Source organism: Corythoichthys intestinalis, chromosome 13, assembly GCF_030265065.1.
Source record: "Corythoichthys intestinalis isolate RoL2023-P3 chromosome 13, ASM3026506v1, whole genome shotgun sequence".
In the NCBI taxonomy this organism is placed as follows: Eukaryota; Metazoa; Chordata; class Actinopteri; order Syngnathiformes; family Syngnathidae; genus Corythoichthys; species Corythoichthys intestinalis.
The window spans coordinates 26,391,694-26,412,279 of record NC_080407.1 but is presented as its reverse complement, the minus strand read 5'-3'; the positions used below and the strand labels follow the sequence as shown (position 1 = coordinate 26,412,279).

General features: G+C 41.0%; 2 protein-coding genes and 1 long non-coding RNA gene across 7 annotated transcripts in view; 1 reads left to right on the top strand and 2 right to left on the bottom strand.

The window, feature by feature from the left end:
* The window catches only part of LOC130928539 (gastrula zinc finger protein XlCGF57.1-like), a 59,024-nt gene extending 51,606 nt beyond the window's left edge, over nucleotides 1-7,418 (bottom strand). For 3 of the 4 annotated variants that reach the window (XR_009066697.1, XM_057855228.1, XM_057855229.1), the window contains exon 1: nucleotides 6,733-7,418. Coding sequence is in view for 3 of the 4 variants with exons in the window: in XM_057855228.1 (XP_057711211.1) it covers nucleotides 6,733-6,739 (7 nt within the window). In the remaining variant the exon portion in view is untranslated. The remainder of the gene's footprint in view (nucleotides 1-6,732) is intronic. The other variant, XM_057855227.1, reaches the window with a different exon arrangement.
* Nucleotides 7,419-11,194: 3,776 nt separating this feature from the next.
* Nucleotides 11,195-20,586, top strand: part of LOC130928542 (gastrula zinc finger protein XlCGF57.1-like) — a 43,920-nt gene continuing 34,528 nt past the window's right edge. For both annotated transcript variants that reach the window (XM_057855232.1, XM_057855234.1), the window contains exon 1: nucleotides 11,195-11,570. In XM_057855232.1, the coding sequence (XP_057711215.1) occupies nucleotides 11,444-11,570 (127 nt within the window). In that variant the 5' untranslated portion in view covers nucleotides 11,195-11,443. The remainder of the gene's footprint in view (nucleotides 11,571-20,586) is intronic.
* LOC130928572 (uncharacterized) lies at nucleotides 14,450-20,480 on the bottom strand. Its single transcript, XR_009066715.1, has 2 exons — nucleotides 20,030-20,480; nucleotides 14,450-17,457 (listed from the first exon to the last, which is right to left on the bottom strand). It is a non-coding gene; the product is annotated as an uncharacterized LOC130928572 (long non-coding RNA).

Genomic DNA, 20,586 nt, shown 5'->3' with positions numbered 1-20,586 from the left:
GAAGTAAATGTGGGACTTGCTCCCTCTGCTTGAGCTGTGCAGACGCACAATTGAATGAAATGTGAAGATTATGACTGGACTGTAACACAAATATGCTGTCTGTGCGTCCCTGGCTGATGGGGGACGGGTATCGATAAGCATCTGCTTTTTCCCGTCTTTCCTTTGTCTGTCTTCGTTAAAAATTCCACACTCTGAAACTGTCAATGATTTTGATGATGATGACAATGACAATAAATTCATACACACTACACACTAAATGTGTCGACAAGCACAATATCCCATTGATGGTTAAAGGCGAGTAAAAAATAAATAAAATACATGCGTGGAAAGTTGAGAATGTCACATGCTCAGGATGCAAGTGAGGAAAGCGGCACAAAGTCAAAAAAGCAAACCACAGTGGCAAAAGCATGGACTTAATTCAACGGATAAAAGGAGGGTGTCACTGTCGTGTGCAGTTTCTTGTAAGTCCATATTAGGAATGGGCGATAGGGCCTAAAAGCAGTAATGTGAAGTAATTTCTTCACATGCCAAATAGGGTCACAAGTAAAGTAATTAAACATTGTCCAACAAATAAAGCATGAAAAAATAATTCATATGTTGTATATTTGACAAAATAATCGCGTTTCCGAAGTTCGAGCCTGAAACAGGCATGAAAATGGGTCAGGGGTTAAAAAGGTGAGAAGGGTGTGGAGGAAATATGTTCCAGTACACTGTATTGTACACCCCAACAAAATATTGAGCTCTGTCGACCCACACTGTGTTTCAGCAGGGCCATGCAGAGACCGGTGGAGGGGTGGGTGCTCGTAGATCAAAAGGGGCACATGAACAAGTATTTAATACACCTTAAAACAACATAACTTCAATTTTAACCAGCTTTAGATAATAATTGGCTGCGACTATGACATACTTTAATTGGGAGGGGGCAACAGTGAATGGAAATCAAAACTGTCATCAACACTTTCTGGCTGTGACTCAGTCAGTCTGCCTCTTTTCTTCCTTCAACCTCTGCATCAAAACTTCCTTCCTCAAATTGTTCATCTGAGAACAAACCACATCAGATGGTCACTGAGCCACCAACAGCACAGTTTTCTTAAAACTATTATTTCATTATTATCCATACTTAACAACTCTAGCACCTAATGATTAATAATAAAGCAATGACATAAAAATCTTATAGAAAAATAACATTGTAATTGTGTTTATAATTGCATTTAATACCCGACTATCCTTGCAAACTTGTTCTTACCAGGTCTGCTATTCACCCAGCTGATGAGGTATCCACTGCCTTTAGCAGCCTCATCTAACTCCTTTTTTTATCCCTCAATCTCCCTTCCCTACGACGCATGTCTATGTAATGAAATATAAATATTTAAAAAAACAAACAGACTCCCAGGTGGCTTTTAGTTTTAAAGCTTTCTTAATTTCTTTTTCACTCAATAACGATAGTTAGATTTGTGTTTTTATTATTCAATCAAAAAACAAAGTTACTTCTATCAAAAACAAAGTTGCTTCAATCAAAATACAGTATATACTTTTAATCCCAAAAAGTAGCTTCAATTAAAAAAAATGTTTTTGATTGCAATAATAAATTTGAGACAAAAAAAGCATTTGAAAACTTTTTCTTCATTGAAACAAATTTTTCCATTTAAGTAATGTTTTGCGTTTGGGCCACATTTTGGCTAGGACATTTGTGTCTTTATTATTCAATCAAATAAGTTGCTTCAAACAAAAAATATATATATAAAAAGAAAAACTTTGCACATGTGCCAATCACCGTTTACCAAAGCCTGAGAGGGTTTGAGTAGACTCACTATGAAGCTTTTAATAAAGCCAAGCATTTTCTTACTACTTTATTCTTGTTTAAAAATAATTCGGTGGGGCAGTAACCTGTTTAAAACTTATCATAATTCTTACATTTTGAAGTGCTTGAAAACCATTTATAAATGATACTTTGGTGAAAAAAGTGAAAAAACATGTCATATATATGTATCTTTTTTCCAATGTAAAATCTGAATAAATGCATTGAACACGCACAAAAAAATGGGGGGGGGGGCGCTACTTCGCGGTTTTCACTTATTGCGGCGGGTTCTAGTCCCCATTAACCGCGAAAAACGAGGGATCCCTGTATTTCTGAAAAGCTTTAAGAAGCAAGAGTCATTCCCCACACTCGTCGGGCCGCTGTTGTGCCGACACCGGCCGTCAGCTCAAATCCAAGCCGAAAAGAACGCGTCTCCGGCGGACGACGGGAGCGATGTGAGGCGCCCCCTCCATCCGAGAGAATGCCGCTTAATTTGACTCAACAGTGAGTTTCTTCGTTTATATTACCGCTAAATACACAAGCTTGACGCCAATTTAACGGGAGCTATTTTTTTTCATGGGAGATTTGGCTAGCTCTGGCAGTGTTCAACGCAAGCCGCAACGAATGGCAGTAACTTTTTTATATCGCAAAACGTGAAAACGATTGAAACCATTACTCACCAAATTCAATCTGCTGGCAAATACAGGCAAGTGTGTATGCTGCGCTCTGGTCTGCCCCGATGTGGATAAGGCCTGCTTTTTGTTTTCGCAGCTTTGCAATGCTACCGAAGGCTCTCCGAGCACTCCATGTACATGCGTAAGGAGTGCGCGCGTTTGGAATAATGGAACGCAGCTTGGCCCGATGATTGGTTCTCGTCAGCGAAGCATGTAGAAGGATTTGCTGACTGTGTTCTTAAGTGCTCAGTTTACGTACAAAGTTTATCACATGATGCTAATAATAATAATTAAATAAAACCTCCCGACCCCCCCCCCCCTCCCAAAAAGAATTTCTCCTCGGATCTACGCAATTCACGTAGGTCGCCCTTTTTGACTTCAAAACGGCGAATTTCGCCGAAAGGTGAGAGATTTTCATGCCTGCTGAAAGGGGACGAACCCGGAAGTGATACATCACACGGGGAACAGCGATGGCAGCTCCATACATACAGCCGCCATACAAAGCCCTTCAAACAATGATTCAAACAGCGATATAAGCGGTAGATCGAGCGCAAGGGAGGAGATCCAAGTTTATGAAGAGTTGGAGGAACAAGAGGAGGTTGGAATTTTATGTTGGACCTAACATGTATTAGCCAGACGCTAATCAGGATGCAAACAATGTGCCTAGACTACCTGACATGGAATGGATACAAGACCCATCGAGATTACAACACTGGTAAGATATAGGCTGTTATTATTTTCATGATTTGAAGATGCAGGCATTTGCACATAATTTTATGTTTTTGTCTATCTGATGACATTGTAAAAAAAAAATAATAATCAGACTTCATGTTCATTTTGGCAGCTCTCGTGCATATAAAATAATAATATAAAAACGTTGGGGGCAAAGAAGGAGATGAGTCCTCGATGGCTTTCTCCATTTTATTGTGGCAACAATAAGAAAACAAAATAATAGCGGACTGCCGCCACATTCGACCGCAAAGTTTTGCTTCTCGCCGATCTCCTCCTCGCCTCCTACTCCAGCGTCTCTTAAACGGATCGTGCATAGTGTCTTGTTATTAGCTTTTTGTTTACAAATGTATCGAACACACGACGTGCTGACAACCTTCTCTTTATTAACACATGGAGCAGTTCTTATGGAAAAGTAAGAACACAGCTCGGCACAGCTCTCGGCAGGAAGTGGCGTCTAATGGCGTGAGGAAATGTAGTTTTTTCACACAAGCGAACAGATTACAAAGCACCACTTCAGTGTTGTCCTGAGACTACATTTCCCATGATTCACTGCGTGACCTGTGCGCTCGCTGATTCGCTGCGAGAGCGACTCAATGCCAACACGCTAAATTGTCACCTGTCAGCGGCTCTCGCAAAACAAACTAGAAGGCTATCAAGCGATCACCGTGAAAGAAACGCCGAACTGTACAAATGCAATGCAATGCTTGAAGCATGAAGGTGGAAATACAAATACAAATAAATGTGCACAAACTCACCGGCGGTGTGTGTCTCTTACTGCAACGTGACCGTGAATTACTGCGACGCCGACCCGTTTATATGCACATCCACACCCGTTTCCCGATTGACAGTGGATTAACCCTTTTGGACACGATCGTAGATGACACACAATTTAAACACGCTTAACCTAGTGAACGCAACAACAACTATGATTGGGGATTGCCACGAGATAACTTTCGGCTAACGTCGCTAGCTTATACTGTTCATTCCACAACAGTAGGCAGCTATGCTTTGACAAAGTCATCAGTCATCTATCCAAAAATCACACTTACTTTTTGGCAAATCCTTGATCATAAGCAGACCGGTTAAGGAAGCAGGCATCTTCGAAGTGTTTGCAGCAGAGAACACTACTCGATGATGGCGTGAAATTCATTCGCTTCGTGCGAACGAAAGATGTCCATTTATGTGCCCTGCTATCCTTTGGCCACTCACACAACTTTTCGTTTGAGTGAGAACAAAACATCGCCACACACCGCTGTGGCATCTTACCGAGAAGCAATGTAACAAACAATACTGTTCTATGGCGGACTTCCCTCGCACGTCTAGGTGTGACGTAATTTCCAAAGATTTCGGAAGATTGCCGAAGAAAAGCATTTTCGTTGTCAAGGGCGTTACTATGGGTTAAACAAAGAATCTGGATGGGTTGCGTTAAAAAAAAAAAATAATGAAAATATGATAATAACTGTTTAGCCATTGATATTATTCAAAAACATGGTTGGCCAACCTTACTTCACATTACAGCTTTAAGTAAAAGAGAACTACGAGAATAAAGTTGTACAGTTGCTACGAGGAAAAAAACGTCATTATTACGTAGGGGTAATGCAGTTGTAAAGTGCTACACACTTTACCTTAGCTGGGAGCTATGACGAAGCATTAGATTATACTGTACATCTTTCTATTGACCATCATTTCATGTAGATGAGTCAAGATATTAATGATTTCCTTATTTGTAAAACTGATTCTAAAACCACAAGATGCCTTCAATATTGTTGATTTTAACAGAGGCGACATCACGCTACATAAAGTATGCAGCTTCTTATTCAGCTACGTAATAATACGACTTTTATTCTCATAGTAATAGTACGAGAAAAAACCTTGAACTGCGACTACTAGAATAAACGTCGAATAAATAGTTTGAGACTAAAAGACGTATAATTACATCGGGCTAATGTAGCTGAAGAAATAATAATAATCAATAGGAGGATTTATACTAATGCTTCGTCGTAGCTCCAAGTTAAGGTAAATGTACGTACTGGAAAGTGTGTAGATGCTCACAGCAACTACCCCTACGTAATAATGCGACTTTTTTCTCATAGCAATAGTACGACTTTAATGTCATAGTCCTTATTTTATTTATTTGGCCCTAATACTTAGTCATAGCGTCCTATCAACGTGCATCATTACCTTTTTTTCACATACTTCACTCCAGTGATGCGTGACATTTATTTATCTACTGTGCAGGTGCTCACCCTAATGCTTAGGACAATATAAACATATCACTAAAAGAAAATGTAAGAATTGTTTTGAATCCTGTTGGAAAATTGAAGTCACTCACAGTGTTCTGAATCTGTTTATTTGCTAGTGATTTTTTGTCACTCCTTTCTGATTTTGGGGCATTTTGGGTCACTTCCTGTTTATTTTGGGTTTCAGGACTGGAGCAAAGATTCTCCCCAAATCTCAAACTCAACAGAAAGTGACCTGTAAATGCCTTAAAATGAACAAAAAGGGACCTGTAAGCACCCCCAACGATATATCAATTCTTGGCAGGAGCATATCGATAACCTTTTGGGATACAACGTATCACGATGTATCACCATTTCGATATTTTGTCACACCCCTACTTCCCATGCAAGAAAGAATCATGATTCTAGCTTCAGCATTCTAGTGAATTTTGACCATTCGTTTTCATAGTTGTACAATTTGTTTGTTTGGTTTTGCAGATATTTGCTCTAGTGTTATATGTTCCATGACTAAATTTAGCCATTAGTTCTCATTAAAGTTTTGTTTATTTTTCCAATTGAGCAACATTGTTTTGTTTTTTAGTGATCTTTAAAGTCGCCAGTATCAGACGGGCCTGATTACATAAAATATTCAGATCACCGAGCAGAGCAAGGTTTGGAGACAATGGAATCCTGCAGTTCGAAAGGAATGTGAGATCCTTCATTACCCGCAGCCGGACCTGTTGTACAGTTTCACACTGCCAAATAGCATGCAAATATGTATCTGGAGAATTCTCCTGACAGTTTGGACCAAGGATGTAGGTTTACATAGGGACGGTAGGGACATTACACTTCCAACTTTTCAGCAAAAAGTGTACATGCAGGTTATGTGTTTAAACCTATGCCCTTGGTTTGGACATTTATTGGATTTGCAAAAGCCCATTTTGTACGCATTAAATTGAGTTTTATGCTATCCATGCAGTATTTTAAATTGGATAAATTGCAGCTTGGTGATTGTTGCCATTGTAAATGTACTGTTACAGATTTGTGTCCCAGCAACTATTATAGGATGTGACTGAAAGGTCGTTACTTCATTTTTCGATTGGTAAATATGTAGAATTGTTACATGAGAATAATTTCAGTGCTTTACATCACATTCAAATTAGTAAGAGACGAACAAAAACAGTAAAGACAGAAATCAACAAATGTGGTGCTGCGTGACAGCACTAATCAGACATTTTGTGTCTTCAAACATTTGAATTGTAATGTATAGTATTTGCGAGACAATTGAGTCATAAGTAAACTTACTCACCTGACATTTTGGGACATGACGTTTGCTTGCTCGGCGACGTGTGTATCAAAGGTGCGTTGTTTCTCTTTGTTAGCTGCTAAACTAGGCTAGGCTAACAAAGCAGGCCTCGAAGTTTCAACGTCCACCCAAACGACTCGAAGCAGAAGCGAGATTGAACGGATTCTTGTCCAAAAATATCTGACACCTTTCAGTCGTTTACAATACGTCTTAAGGTTAAGTGGATTGTCTTCACAGCACCACTTTTCCAAAGCAATCGGACGGCAACTTCAGCCACTCACATCCACTACGTCAGGACGCATGACGCGCACGTATATACCCTACTCACGTGACGTCACAACCACGCCCCCGCACCATATTGTCCGTCAACTCGTCGTTGTTGATGCATTACCGCTACGTAAATTCCTCCTATTATGGCGTGTTTTTCTGCTCGTTAACATTAATAATCAAAATGGTGAAGGCGTGTGTGGCGGTCGGTTGCAATAACAGAGAAGATAGACGGAGAGACTTGAGGTTCTACCGTATTCCGAGAGACCCAGAGAGGAGAGCGAGATGGACTGCTGCAATTCGACGAGAAAACTGGGCTCCAAACGATTACCACAGATTATGTAGTAGTCATTTTATATCTGGTAAGATGCATTTAATATATATTTAGAGGGTTTGGGGCTGACAACCACAATTAAGATCATTGCTAGGCTAATCGCCGACAACATACCGTTTCAAATTCAAGATGCTTATTTCTTCCACCATCTTTATTTTTTGAATAATATTTAGCTGGTAACAAGTGAAAGAAGCTGGCCTCGTCTACAGATCATCGGTTAAACAGGGGTGTCCAAACTTTTTGCAAAGGGGGCCAGATTTGGTGTGGTAAAAATGTGGGGGGCTACCTGGGCTGATTTATGTAGAACAACACATTTAAAGAAATTTTAGCAAGCCCTTCTGTGTGTCACATTTGCTTTATTATTATTTTTTTAATTCATAATCTCAAAAATCTCGCCTTTGTGGCGTTCTCTTTGGACCCTCGGGCTCTTGCGAAATACTGCTGCTGTGAAATTAAACAAGTTGCTATAATTTCTCGCTGCGTATCTTCCCTGTAATGTTGTCGTACATGTTAGCGTGTCTTGTTCGGTAGTATTATCGCGTCACATCGAACTCTTTAAAAACAGCGACTGTCTCTTTGCAAATGAGGCAGACACAGTTGTTGCGTGTTTTATTGAAGAAATAGTCCAATATCCACCTATCCTTGAAGCGTCAGCCATCGCAGTCAACTTTTTTTTTTATCGATTGTCGCCATTTTAGAAAATTGGGTCACACTGGGTAATGTTGCTTAGAGTGCTGCTCTTAAAGTTTTTCAAACTTTCGTGAGAATAGGCTGATTTTGTGTGGACAAGTTAGTTGTAGATATCAGGGTAGCAGATGTCAGGCAGAGAGGGCGAAGACAGCGGGTCGAAAAATATCGATTTAGGCATCAAATATGGATCTGGCGAATGGATAGACTGAAGCTTTTCCACTTAACGCCTTTGAGTTTACAGCATCTGAAAGTACTGGGGCTTCCATGAATTGCTCTATAAACTGAACGACTAATTGAAACCATTGAGAATAGGGCTAAACACAGACGGACAATATGGCGGCCAGATACAGCGACACATCATTCTGTGACGTTGGTGAGTAGGGTCTATACGACACCGCTTGCTTTTTTTCTTATATTTTTTTTTTAGTACTTTTCATTGTCCAACGTGAAACAGACAGAAACGCTACTTTTTAAGGGCCTCATTCAACAATGGTCATTGATGGTAGCTTTGCATGTAATGCAAAATAAACTATCTTAGTCATTCCTTTTTTTTTTTTTTTTTTTTTTTCTTAATGGCGTTTCTTCGGCGCGCGGCACTGCCCAAACCGAATGCCCATCGACACCGTTCAAATACCGAAATGACCGCAATTCTCGTGCGACGCAGGGAATATTTCAAAAGACACACCAAAAAATTACAGTTTACGCCAAAATGCATGTTTGGGGGGGGGCAAACTTTTTTTTCTTTTTTTTTTCAAAATCCTACAATTCTTGTCCAATTCACATTGATCATGCATTAACATTTTCAGGAAGGTTAGGGGTAGAGAGTTGTATACAGAATTTGCCAAAAACCTACAGTTCCCCTAAAATTCGCCCCTAAATTTCCCATTCGTTTCTAATGGCATGCCATTCCCATATACGTACGTCGTTCCATTCATTTCTCATGGGCAAAATTTCTCCATTATCTTCAATGGCAGAAAAACATGGGTAGTTGTGATTTTTGACCAAAAACTTACCATTACACCCCATTGACATTTCTGGCGCACAAGTAAGTCGATGCCTCTGACAGCCATGCACGTCCTCACCAAGGACGGCCATGTATTTCGATGCCATTGACAGACATGTATCTCGATTCTATTGATGCCAATGTACTTGGATTCCATTGACACATATGTAAGTCGGCCATGACGGTCTTGTACGTCAAAATATCAACAGGAAATGACCTGATATCAACAGAAAGTTACCCTGAAATATCACCAAATCAACAGGAAGTGACTTGAAATCAGCAGGACGTGACTCCTTGGGGTTTACCTGCGAAAGCAAAGCTACCATCGCAATTTCTCCAGAAATTGCATTTTCAAGTTTATAAACAAGATTCAGGCGCTATCATTTTGATGAAACTCAATTATTACTATGGGAGCGGTTCATGAATGTCTTGTTATAATCACATCAGAGCAACAGAATACTGCCAAAGAAAAATTTGCAGTCAAGCATCATTAATTATTGACGAAGCATTGTACTAGGTTTGATGCACCCAACAATAAAACTAATAAAGCGGACAGTATGCTTCACATGAAATACAGTTTACACAAACAGATGCTTCAATTGTTTGTGTACTTTCACGCTTGTGAGTATTGGTATAGATGGCCTGCTTTCACTTGCTTGTTTGCTCGATGTAAGCTTTGAGGGTATCACCCTCATCGAAGAGTACGAATGATGCACATCATGCTGCTACTTATGCTGGGGGAGGGATAGCTGCTGGTGCCTACTGATGGTGACTGCTGAAAACTAAGCCCCTGTTTAAAACGGCGAAAAAACAAAAGCCTTTCAATTTGATGTTTTGACAGCTGACCATGACGGCATGACCATCCATTTTTTCTACTGCTTTTGGTCCTTGGGGAAACCATACATACGATAGCCCATTTCAGACCGATCAGGTGAATCCATGTAACCGTGTCGGGCAAGGCAAGCCCCTTGGTAACAATAAAACACAGGTTTGGCAAAAAGCAATGAAGCAGAAGCGAAGGTGGTGGCAACAGTGAACAACAATTTATTTAATTTTGTGGATTATTTTAACAATAAAAAAAAAAGTAAAACACACGCTTTATTCAAACTTCATAAAATCGGTGAATCGGTTTTGGAAAAAAAACAAAATCACTGCAAACAACTCCAGTGAAAATACCCCAAATCAAGACAAAGGCAAAAAAAAAAAGAAAGAAAATTCCCACTAAATTTGTACGCCCAGTTAAATTCTTTAAAACGTACCCAATTTGAGAGCTACTTAATGTCGACAGTGGCTTCCTTAAAAGGGAATGGGGAACCCGAACAGGGAAAAAGGGAACTTAATTAAAAAGCAGTGGCCGACTCTCAGTCCAGGTGGTCACTCATGCTAGGCCAGCTCCCCTCACAAGCTGGTTGTCAGCAGGTCTCATACCTTCAACAGCAAAACGGCAAACAAACTGGCCTGGTTCTTTTCACTGAGCCGATCCAAATGAACCGGATCGCCGAAAATCCCATCACTATGGCGCGTGCAGAGGTGCTGCACATGGGCCAATTTATAGTGCAACTTGGAGACGTGGCAGTCAGTTAGGCATGATGCGTTTCAGATTGTGGGAAAACTGGGCACCCCAACTTTCCACCTTGTTACACATATGCTGCACAACCAACCATCACAGCCCACTGATCTATAAAATGTTAGGTGTAAACAATGAGCCATGACACCAGTTTCACCAGTTGTTCAAGAAAAAATCAGATTTTCTATATCAAAGGGTAATGAGTTATTTTTTATACATTACACCATGTGACTGAAAAAAATGCTACTGGCTTGTAATTTTATTTGTGTTGCTTGGGTTCCAACTACAGTAAATGAAAAAGTGCCACAAAAAGGTAAACGTTTGGTTTTGCTTGAATTAGAGGCTTCAACATTTCTGAATCTACGGCCTAGTTTTGAGGAAAATACAGTATTTGTCAAATGTCATTTTTTGTGTGTCTAAGTCTATAAAATAAGAAGGAAAATGAACATTTAAGCGAGTAAAACGCTGAAGACTTGAACTCCTCAGCTGCCCTTTAAGTAGGCGTGTCGCAATCCAATGTGAGTCCCGACAGGATGTGAGTGGAGCATGCGCAATAGAAGAGATACTCACATTTGTCTGCACATGCGCGCCGCCATCTGGTCGCCACACCCTTGCGAAAAATGAAATGTGCTCAGCAACACGCTGCTTTTTGTGTGGAGTTAACCCACTGAGTAAGTTCGCGACGCAGGAGGTTCAGAACTACTTGATTGGAACCGTCCATTTTCAAGTGGTCTTTGTGCGCGTTGAAGCTTCGGAGCCTAGTTCGCTTAGCTTAGCTTTGCTTAGCTTGTGAACACAGAACAACGTGGTTCAACGCTTGAACATCAAGTTGGAGCCTCCTAAAGTGTGTAAAATGCGCGCAAGAAGGACGCCAGCCGCAAAGTTCAAGGCGGAACTTTGTGGCGCAAAAGATCAGCGACAACATCAACTCTCGACTGCTTGCAAAATGCAAGTAAAAGTTGTTCTTCGCAGACTACCAGGTTGGTTCACCGATTCGGGGAATACAGTACTATTCATTTTTATGTCCCCGTGATATTGAATTTGAAATGAAAGATTAGCATTCAATGCCAAACCTGTCTGTTTAAATAAATTTGACAGCTATCGTTTTGAATCATAAAGATTGTACTGCCCAAAACAGTGCGTTTCCTTTGTGCACTGCCCGACAGCCAGCTAACATTGAATGCACCTCCATAAACCACAAGGCTTTGTCTTTTTCTTGTTTTTATGTGAGGACACCCGTCTTAATATTGTGAAACTACAACACAAAAAACATACACAAATTCAACACTCAATATACAACAAACTGCTCTATACACTTATATACACAGATAGCACAACTTGCTTGAGCTATTAGCCATTGGCTAGCCTCTACAACACAATACAACTTAATAAGTTTTGTACATGTGACACTTCACCACCTAGGTATACATACACTGCCCACCCATATGTTATTATACACATAAAATACTTACAGACATATATTTCCGAGGCAGAAACGCAACCGAAAGCACTCACGAGTGTCAATGATACCGCCAGACACCACACTGTGAAAGTGAATGAGGTTATGACCAAAACTGTGACAAAAAAAATGGGTGCAGCGAATTATTCTGACCAACAGGTGGCAGCAACGTACCGCAAATGGTCAACTGATGGCCCACATTACTGCAGAAAGTCAGCACAAAGATAATTCTTGATTGATCCTCCAGAAGGGAAATTTGGGTATGGCAGGAAAACAACTCGGGTGGTTTGAAGTTCCGCTCTTCCGACCCTAAATCTGATAGATTGACCATAATTTGATTTCCAAAAAGAGGACACTCGACCCGGCCTATTTTAATTAAGTTCACTCTAAGATGTCTTGTTATTTGAGGTGGGAATCTTGGGACTGCCATTCGATTACGATCACAATTTAGAGGCTACAATTCGATTATAAATCAGTTTTTGATGCCCCTAGCTATTAGCTGCTTTTATTGTTTCCTACCTTAGTTACAAAAATAGTAAAACAAAAAAATCCTCTTGGCCTTAAATAAACTTCTATTTCAGTATCAAGTTAACTACTTTGGACATGTTAGCTACTTTGGACATGTGAAAGTTTTAAAACAGTTTTAAAGATAGATTCAAGTCAAGATTTTGCCGATTTAGTATTTTAGATAAAAAATGAATTAGCTTAGCTTGGAAGGTTCGCTACAACAGAACCTTTCTGTGAAGTTACTGATTTAAGATGGCGGTTGTTTACTAACGCCGGCGAGTCTGTTTTTGCATCTAGTTCTATATAATGTGATATCTACTGTAGCATTATGTGGACGTAGTTTGTAGCAACTGGGCGTTTTCTGTTGCGGTTGTCGGCGGTTTATGTGGATGTTTACTCTTGGTCCGTTCCTCATTGCATCCTGAAGACCACACTAACTGTGTTTTAGTGTTGTGTTTAGAAACTTCAGCGGCCGAATCGCGAATAATCTAAGAATAGATTTGTATCTATATTATTCAATTGGGCTCGAGCATATGACGTGGCACTCGCGAGGTGTCCGCCACTATCGCCATTTTGGAAGCGAGAAACATAAACAGTGAGGCATTTCAACACAGGTCGCTCTTTAAAAATGGTTGGAAATTATTGTGCGGTAAAGAATTGCAACAACCGATCGAATAGAAAGGAGAATGTACAGCTCGACGGAACACCATTGAGTTTCTTCCGGATCCCTACATGGAGAAAAGGCGAGGGAAAGGTCATATGGCATGGGTGGCCTCGATCAGAAGGAAGGGCATAACAAAGTTCAACGTTTGCTTTATTACGTTTGATTCTCCAGTTACACACTGAGTTTGCTCTATGCACTTCCACTCCGGTAAGTTAATTTAGTTTGTTTACGCAAATTTCAGTAACTTTATGCCCTAAGTCGGCCTGTTGTTAGCTATAGCTACAGCTAAACAACTAGCACGCATACATGTGCATTGTCTTCATAAGACATAATTCCTGTCGTTGCTAAATGGAAAAAGCTGTAACATGTTGCCGTGAGATAGTAGCAAAGAATTTGTACACAGGCTTTTCTGCAACAAAAAATTTGTACATCCGTGGTCACAGACTAATGTAAACACACATTGCCTACCTTTGCTAGAAAGATGATGTTGCCGTTTGCTATGGTCATAATGTGCAGATCCTGCACCCATCCGCAGCAAAACTGTTCATAGCTTTGTAGCGATTTGTAGTTTCGGAATTGCTGATGAGTGTAGTAACATACACCAAACACGAAATACAGCATGATTTCGCGTAGTGGTGGAAGCTTGTCGACATCTTTTCGTAAGGGTCAACATTGTTCACATCCTTAAGTTTGCTCACATATCTGTCCTTCGCCGTGGTAACAAGTTTGTCTCTGTATCGAACTGGTAAGTTTTCCCTACATTTTTCCATCTTTGGCACTCGTAGTTCAATTGTATTTGCCGTTAAGTTTAAATGTCCTGTGATGCAGACGTGCTTCCGAAATGGCTGCGTTGTCGCAAATCTCGCACAATCCCGTGCTGCTGTGACGTAAACGCTTGAGCCTAATTGTTTTGAAACAATTCTGATACTGCTTATGATCAATCACAGTATCAATGCAAATGAATAGTAGCGAGGTTTATACTCAATCACCAGGCTACAATGGATTAACTGGTCTGTTATATCCACTCAGACAAGTATTCTTTGAGTAGACACTGCTTATAATCAAATACAGTATCACAATGGGTAGTAGACACTGCTTATAATCAATTACAGTATCACAATTGTTAAGCCTATCACAGTTAATAATCAATTACTGTAATAATATGGCCTATATAGGATCGTGGAGAATCGGCAACTTACATGGACAACAAACAATAACACTTCACTGCGTTAAACAAGCGGCACATTTTATTTAACCCACAGTATAAAGTGTACAAGCAAGCAAGCAACAAATGTATTTCAGCTCATAGATTACATGCAATAACATAAATCTCATTACCGTGTGCTGGAAGGACGGAGAGCCGGGCGTCCTCAGTAATAGTGAGCGAAGAAATACCAAGGCTGGGCGACCGCGCGTAATCCCACAGCGGACTCTAATTGTACTTGTCGCCATCGCTTCTTTATAGCAAGTACCGCGCCTCGTAACTTCCCCTCCCGTTCGAGTTTCACACGGCTTCTGAGAATGTTTGGATCTCCCTTAGACGTTTCGCACGGCCTACGGCCTTCGAGAATCCTTACTCCCTTTCAGGCTGTACCTTGCAGCTTGATAAGGTTGAATAACACATTCCCTTCACACGGTTTGACGAGAAAACATGTTATGTTCACTATTTTGCGGAGTCAGCTTGATAGGTTGAATAACACATTCCCTTCACACGGTTTGACGAGAAAACATGTTATGTTCACTATTTTGCGGAGTCAGCTTGATAGGTTGAAAGCAACACATTCCAATATTCCCCTTCATTCCACTCCTGGTGCTTTCAACCACATCAAGCCGAGTCCTGATTAATTAATTAGGCCTTGTGCAAACTTAACACATTCCGATTTATGTTACCTTGCAGCTTGATGTTAGTTGATGAGGTTAAAAACAACATTACATTCCACTCCTGGTGTTTTAAACCAAATCAACTCTAATTTATTAATAAATTAGCATAAACAAATGAATGATGGTCGGTTACACCGCGGCTATAAGCATATTTACACGGTCAGGGTGTCGCTCTATACGGCGATAAAAGAATCCACCCCTCATATCTTGGTAGTCCAGGATATGCCCCCCTTCTTCAGTAGTTATAGTTACTACGCATGCATCTACCCCGTCTAAGTCTATTGTTTCTACCAGTACCCTCATAATTCTAACTGATGAAATATTTTCCGGGCAACCTGGTCCTCTAGACGTTTGACATAGCAACAAATTCCAATATTACATAGCGTAGTTAAAGCAATAGCGATTAAGACTAAAATCATTGGTGGAAGCAGCGTTACTCTAGCAGTTTGTGATAATCCTGTAAATATGTCCCACCAATGATGAGCAGATTGTTGCTGAATAATTTTAGCAGCATGCAAAATTTCTCCTTTAGCCATTAATGTTGATACCATCAGCTGGGAAACATTGGACGCATGTGTTAATCAATTTCTTTATCTCAGTGGATTGTTCCAATGCGCATTTGAAACGCTCCAAAGAGATTTGCCATGGTGTATGTAACACTTCCCATTACACAGCCGTAAACCGGCTAGCAACTGTGTAATTTGTCAACCAATACGTCCCGTTTCCCCACTGAAAGAAACGAACATTACATAGGCATCCTACAAATGGAACCGTTGGCAACATGGAGTGATTTTGGGCAGTGGCCACACAAAGGGTATGTGGTCCCACCTGCCACAAAATGTCCCTACTCGGTTCCCTTGACCAATCGCATAAGGCGAAGTCTACTTTTGTTAAGCAAGGATTAACAAATTCGTGATGCAATTTACAAGCTAGTCCTTTATCTGTGTTCTCGCAAAGATCGGTATTAAAGGTTTGGTTCGTTCCCGAATTAAACCATTCACCTTCTATATGCAAAAACCAATAGCCTAGTTCAGTTATTACGGGTAATACCTGGAATTTACATACGGTAACGTTTGAGGTTACTGTGTATTGTGTCCAATATCCCCTACATTCGGTCGTATTACAAATCGTATATTCCGAATGTAACTGTAACCATAACTCAGAGGATATATTCCAAACACTTCGCCACTCCCGGTAATTCCCTGTAGTCATCATTCGTACAAAACGCTCTTTTTGCGCCTGTGCATGTAAGTGTTGTATACTACATATGATCCAGTTTAGCTGTTTAGTTACGTTGGTTAACACTTCACTAGTGGCGTTCCACATGTTTAATTCCCTTTTAAATACATTTCTTTTTGTCCCACGATTGAATAAGGAAGCCACATTCCTACTTTTAGTAAGGCATCATGAGTTCCCTGTCTGGTCCCAGCTAATTTATATCGCGTTACTTCATTATCCACGGTATTAGATATCCCCAATAACGTTCCCGTTCCCCCTAACAATGTGTCATACCATTCTCTCTTCCTCCGAGCACACGATGGAAAAACAGGGAATACAACTTTCCAGTGCATTTTCGTAGTTATCACTGATTGTGTCAAAGGTGTACATGTATCAATTATAGGTGTTAATACTTCTTGTGTTGCATCCCACATCCCTTTATCCCATGACAATTGTGCTAAGAATAAACACGCCGCTTCATGAGGCGCGATAGATGTGGGCATCCAAAGCCCTACGGTCTTGTGCGCAATGTCACTTCCGGTGTTAGACAACATAGTTCTGGTGACTTCTCCATCAATCGTGTTAGAGATGCTTAACACTGTTCCGGTTCCACCCAGAAGGGTGTCGTACCCTGCACGCTGTTTCCGTGCGGCACATGTGGGGAAAGGGGGAAACAAGACGATCCAGTGAATCTCCGTGTGCGTTTTCTTCAATCTGGGGACAAAGGGGGCAAACAAGGGGGCAAAGGGACCAGAAGGGGGATCCAAAGGAACAGGAGCAATTCATCCGATCCCTCGAACTTCCGTGCTGTTCGAGATCCATAGGTCAGACGTGACCTCGGTCATCCACTCAGTGCCATTGCGTGAGTGACACGTTTTGTTGTCGAGATGCCACAGACCGACCGACAGGTGTTTCAGACGTGACCGTGATGAGGCATCCTGCAGCCACCATGGGAGCCCTGCGAACCCTTCCTGTATTGTTGACTCCTGGGGTGCAGGGGGGGGGGGGGTCCAGAGGAGCAGGGACGACCTTCCTTGGACACCGGACTCCCCGAGCGTCCTCCACCATGCAGAGCCGTAGCGATCTCCCAGTAGATGTCCCAATAAACCGCCTCCACATCACATTATCAATTGTCAGGCTGGAAGAAGCAGAAGAGATTTCAAACGCTTCGGACCAGACACATTTTTGTATCAATTTTTCCCGTCAGATTTCACAATAAACGGTTCTGAAGTCAAATTGTATATTACAACCCCCAATTCGCCTTGATAATCAGCATCAATAACCCCCAGCAAGTATAGTTACCCCTTTAAGTGACAATCCAGATCTAGGTAAACCCGGAGTAGCTCGAACAGGTAACTCGGCGGTTTCTGCAATCTTATAAGTTGTCCTGTATGTCTTCCACTCACATTCCCTGGCTAAATGTACCCTTTGATGGCACAAAAAGCACCTTCTTTCTAACATCGCAAAGTCAAAATCGTTAAAATTATTTCCACTTGGCGAAGCGCCAATATTCACTTCTCTCTTCAGATTGTTCAATTCCGTCTTTTGTAATTTCCTGTAATTACATACATTATAAATTTTGCCATGGTCACTCATTACAAAATTGGCCACTATTCCACGTGACGACAAAATCTAGAATTGTCTATTAGCCACTGACATCACAGCCGAACAAAGACAGCCAAATTCCATCAGCATGCGATCCAAAAGCCGTAAGCCTAGACAATATTTCGTATCTTCAAAATTCCTTAAGAAAAAATTTCAAATTCAAATTATCAATAAAGCAACTCATGACAGTCAAATTCAAGTTGTCAATAAAGCAACTCATGACAGTGTTCAAGTTACCAATAAAGCAACTCATGACAGTAAGTGTACATTATTAACCCTTAAGTTGCCAATACCACACCTCAACTGTTACAGCCGCATCAAGGTGAATAATCACTTTATCACTGTTCCCATTAACATAATTTGTCAACACTATCAATAATCCTTGTTGTTTTGAACTTCTGGGCGGGAACTGGAATACCGTCATCTGTTGATCAGGCAGATGCTGGCATGCAGCTGTCCCCACCCTCAGTCATATTCGATTAATCAGTTAATCAAATGTCTAAACACAGTTTAATCCATGAGCTTGTTGATAATTAAATTAATTACCCTTAACATTCTATAAGTTTCAATGGAGCTCAACAATCTATTCTCATCTCTAATGAAATTCCATTTCAAAATCATTTTTGTTTTACCTGTTTTCCCAATTTGTTTCTCAATTTTATCCTAAATAATATAAGGAAAAGGCTGGAATATTCCCAGCTGCAATTACAACCTCCCCTTATAATCAATTTGGGCAAAAACCCAGCGAATGCCGTCGAGGACCCCATGTTGCAAATAGGGGCCACCGAAGGGCCGCACTCCTCATGTTGAAAAACGTTCCCTTCTTCCCATTTTGCGCAGTAAACGGTCAGCTATTCACACACGATCCCACGCAAAAAATCATAATCAGTCACGCGACAATAACTACAATTATACACACACAATAAACGTTCAACTATCACACATGAGCCTCGCAAAAAAAGAATCATGACGCGACGCAGCCTCACGTTCAGTCACACAATAACAACCATCCCCAATGGCTTATCATACAGGACAGCACAATTTCAAATACAAATCAGAATTACCGTACATTCTACCAGTGGCTCACACCAGACCAAACATAAAAAACATACAATTTGAGGTCAATGACGAACTAACTGTCAACACAGATCCACAGAAATTCCTATTTATCTGACGTCATGTGTAGTACAATCCCCTAACGAATCCACGTATCGGGACGATCATCGCATCCGCGCAAACACGACGCAATTCCATTCCACAGTTCTTTTTCCCAACGAGGAGTTACGATCTTTCCATGCTTCTGCACAAATCCACATCATTTTTCGTACACCCCCTAAAGGCGCTCTTTTTCGGACCACAACCTGAGTCAGTAAATCTTTGACTGACGTCGGGCTGGCCCCTGTTGTCATGTTAACCCACAGACCAGGGCGTCCCCCATTCCGCGTTAACAATTTCCCAATTTCTCTATACTCATGACTGTCCCACCCCGGCACTCCCGAGACGCAGTCAGCAGAATTCCCAATTTCTCTATACTCATGACTGTCCCACCCCGGCATCCCCGAGACGCAGTCAGCAAAACCCCCTTCGGGTTCATCCAAAGTTTTACTTTTACTCAAACAACAAGCCATGTCCAAGTCGCAGTTCTCCGTAAATCCTGTCCGTGACGCCAAAATTGTTTTGAAACAATTCTGATACTGCTTATGATCAATCACAGTATCAATGCAAATGAATAGTAGCGAGGTTTATACTCAATCACCAGGCTACAATGGATTAACTGGTCTGTTATATCCACTCAGACAAGTATTCTTTGAGTAGACACTGCTTATAATCAAATACAGTATCACAATGGGTAGTAGACACTGCTTATAATCAATTACAGTATCACAATTGTTAAGCCTATCACAGTTAATAATCAATTACTGTAATAATATGGCCTATATAGGATCGTGGAGAATCGGCAACTTACATGGACAACAAACAATAACACTTCACTGCGTTAAACAAGCGGCACATTTTATTTAACCCACAGTATAAAGTGTACAAGCAAGCAAGCAACAAATGTATTTCAGCTCATAGATTACATGCAATAACATAAATCTCATTACCGTGTGCTGGAAGGACGGAGAGCCGGGCGTCCTCAGTAATAGTGAGCGAAGAAATACCAAGGCTGGGCGACCGCGCGTAATCCCACAGCGGACTCTAATTGTACTTGTCGCCATCGCTTCTTTATAGCAAGTACCGCGCCTCGTAACTTCCCCTCCCGTTCGAGTTTCACACGGCTTCTGAGAATGTTTGGATCTCCCTTAGACGTTTCGCACGGCCTACGGCCTTCGAGAATCCTTACTCCCTTTCAGGCTGTACCTTGCAGCTTGATAAGGTTGAATAACACATTCCCTTCACACGGTTTGACGAGAAAACATGTTATGTTCACTATTTTGCGGAGTCAGCTTGATAGGTTGAATAACACATTCCCTTCACACGGTTTGACGAGAAAACATGTTATGTTCACTATTTTGCGGAGTCAGCTTGATAGGTTGAAAGCAACACATTCCAATATTCCCCTTCACTAATCAACAAAAAAAGTTGCTTCAATCAAAATAAGTCTATTTTCCCTTGGCAAACCAGCTCGTTACATTACAGCGAAATAATCGATTTAACCGTG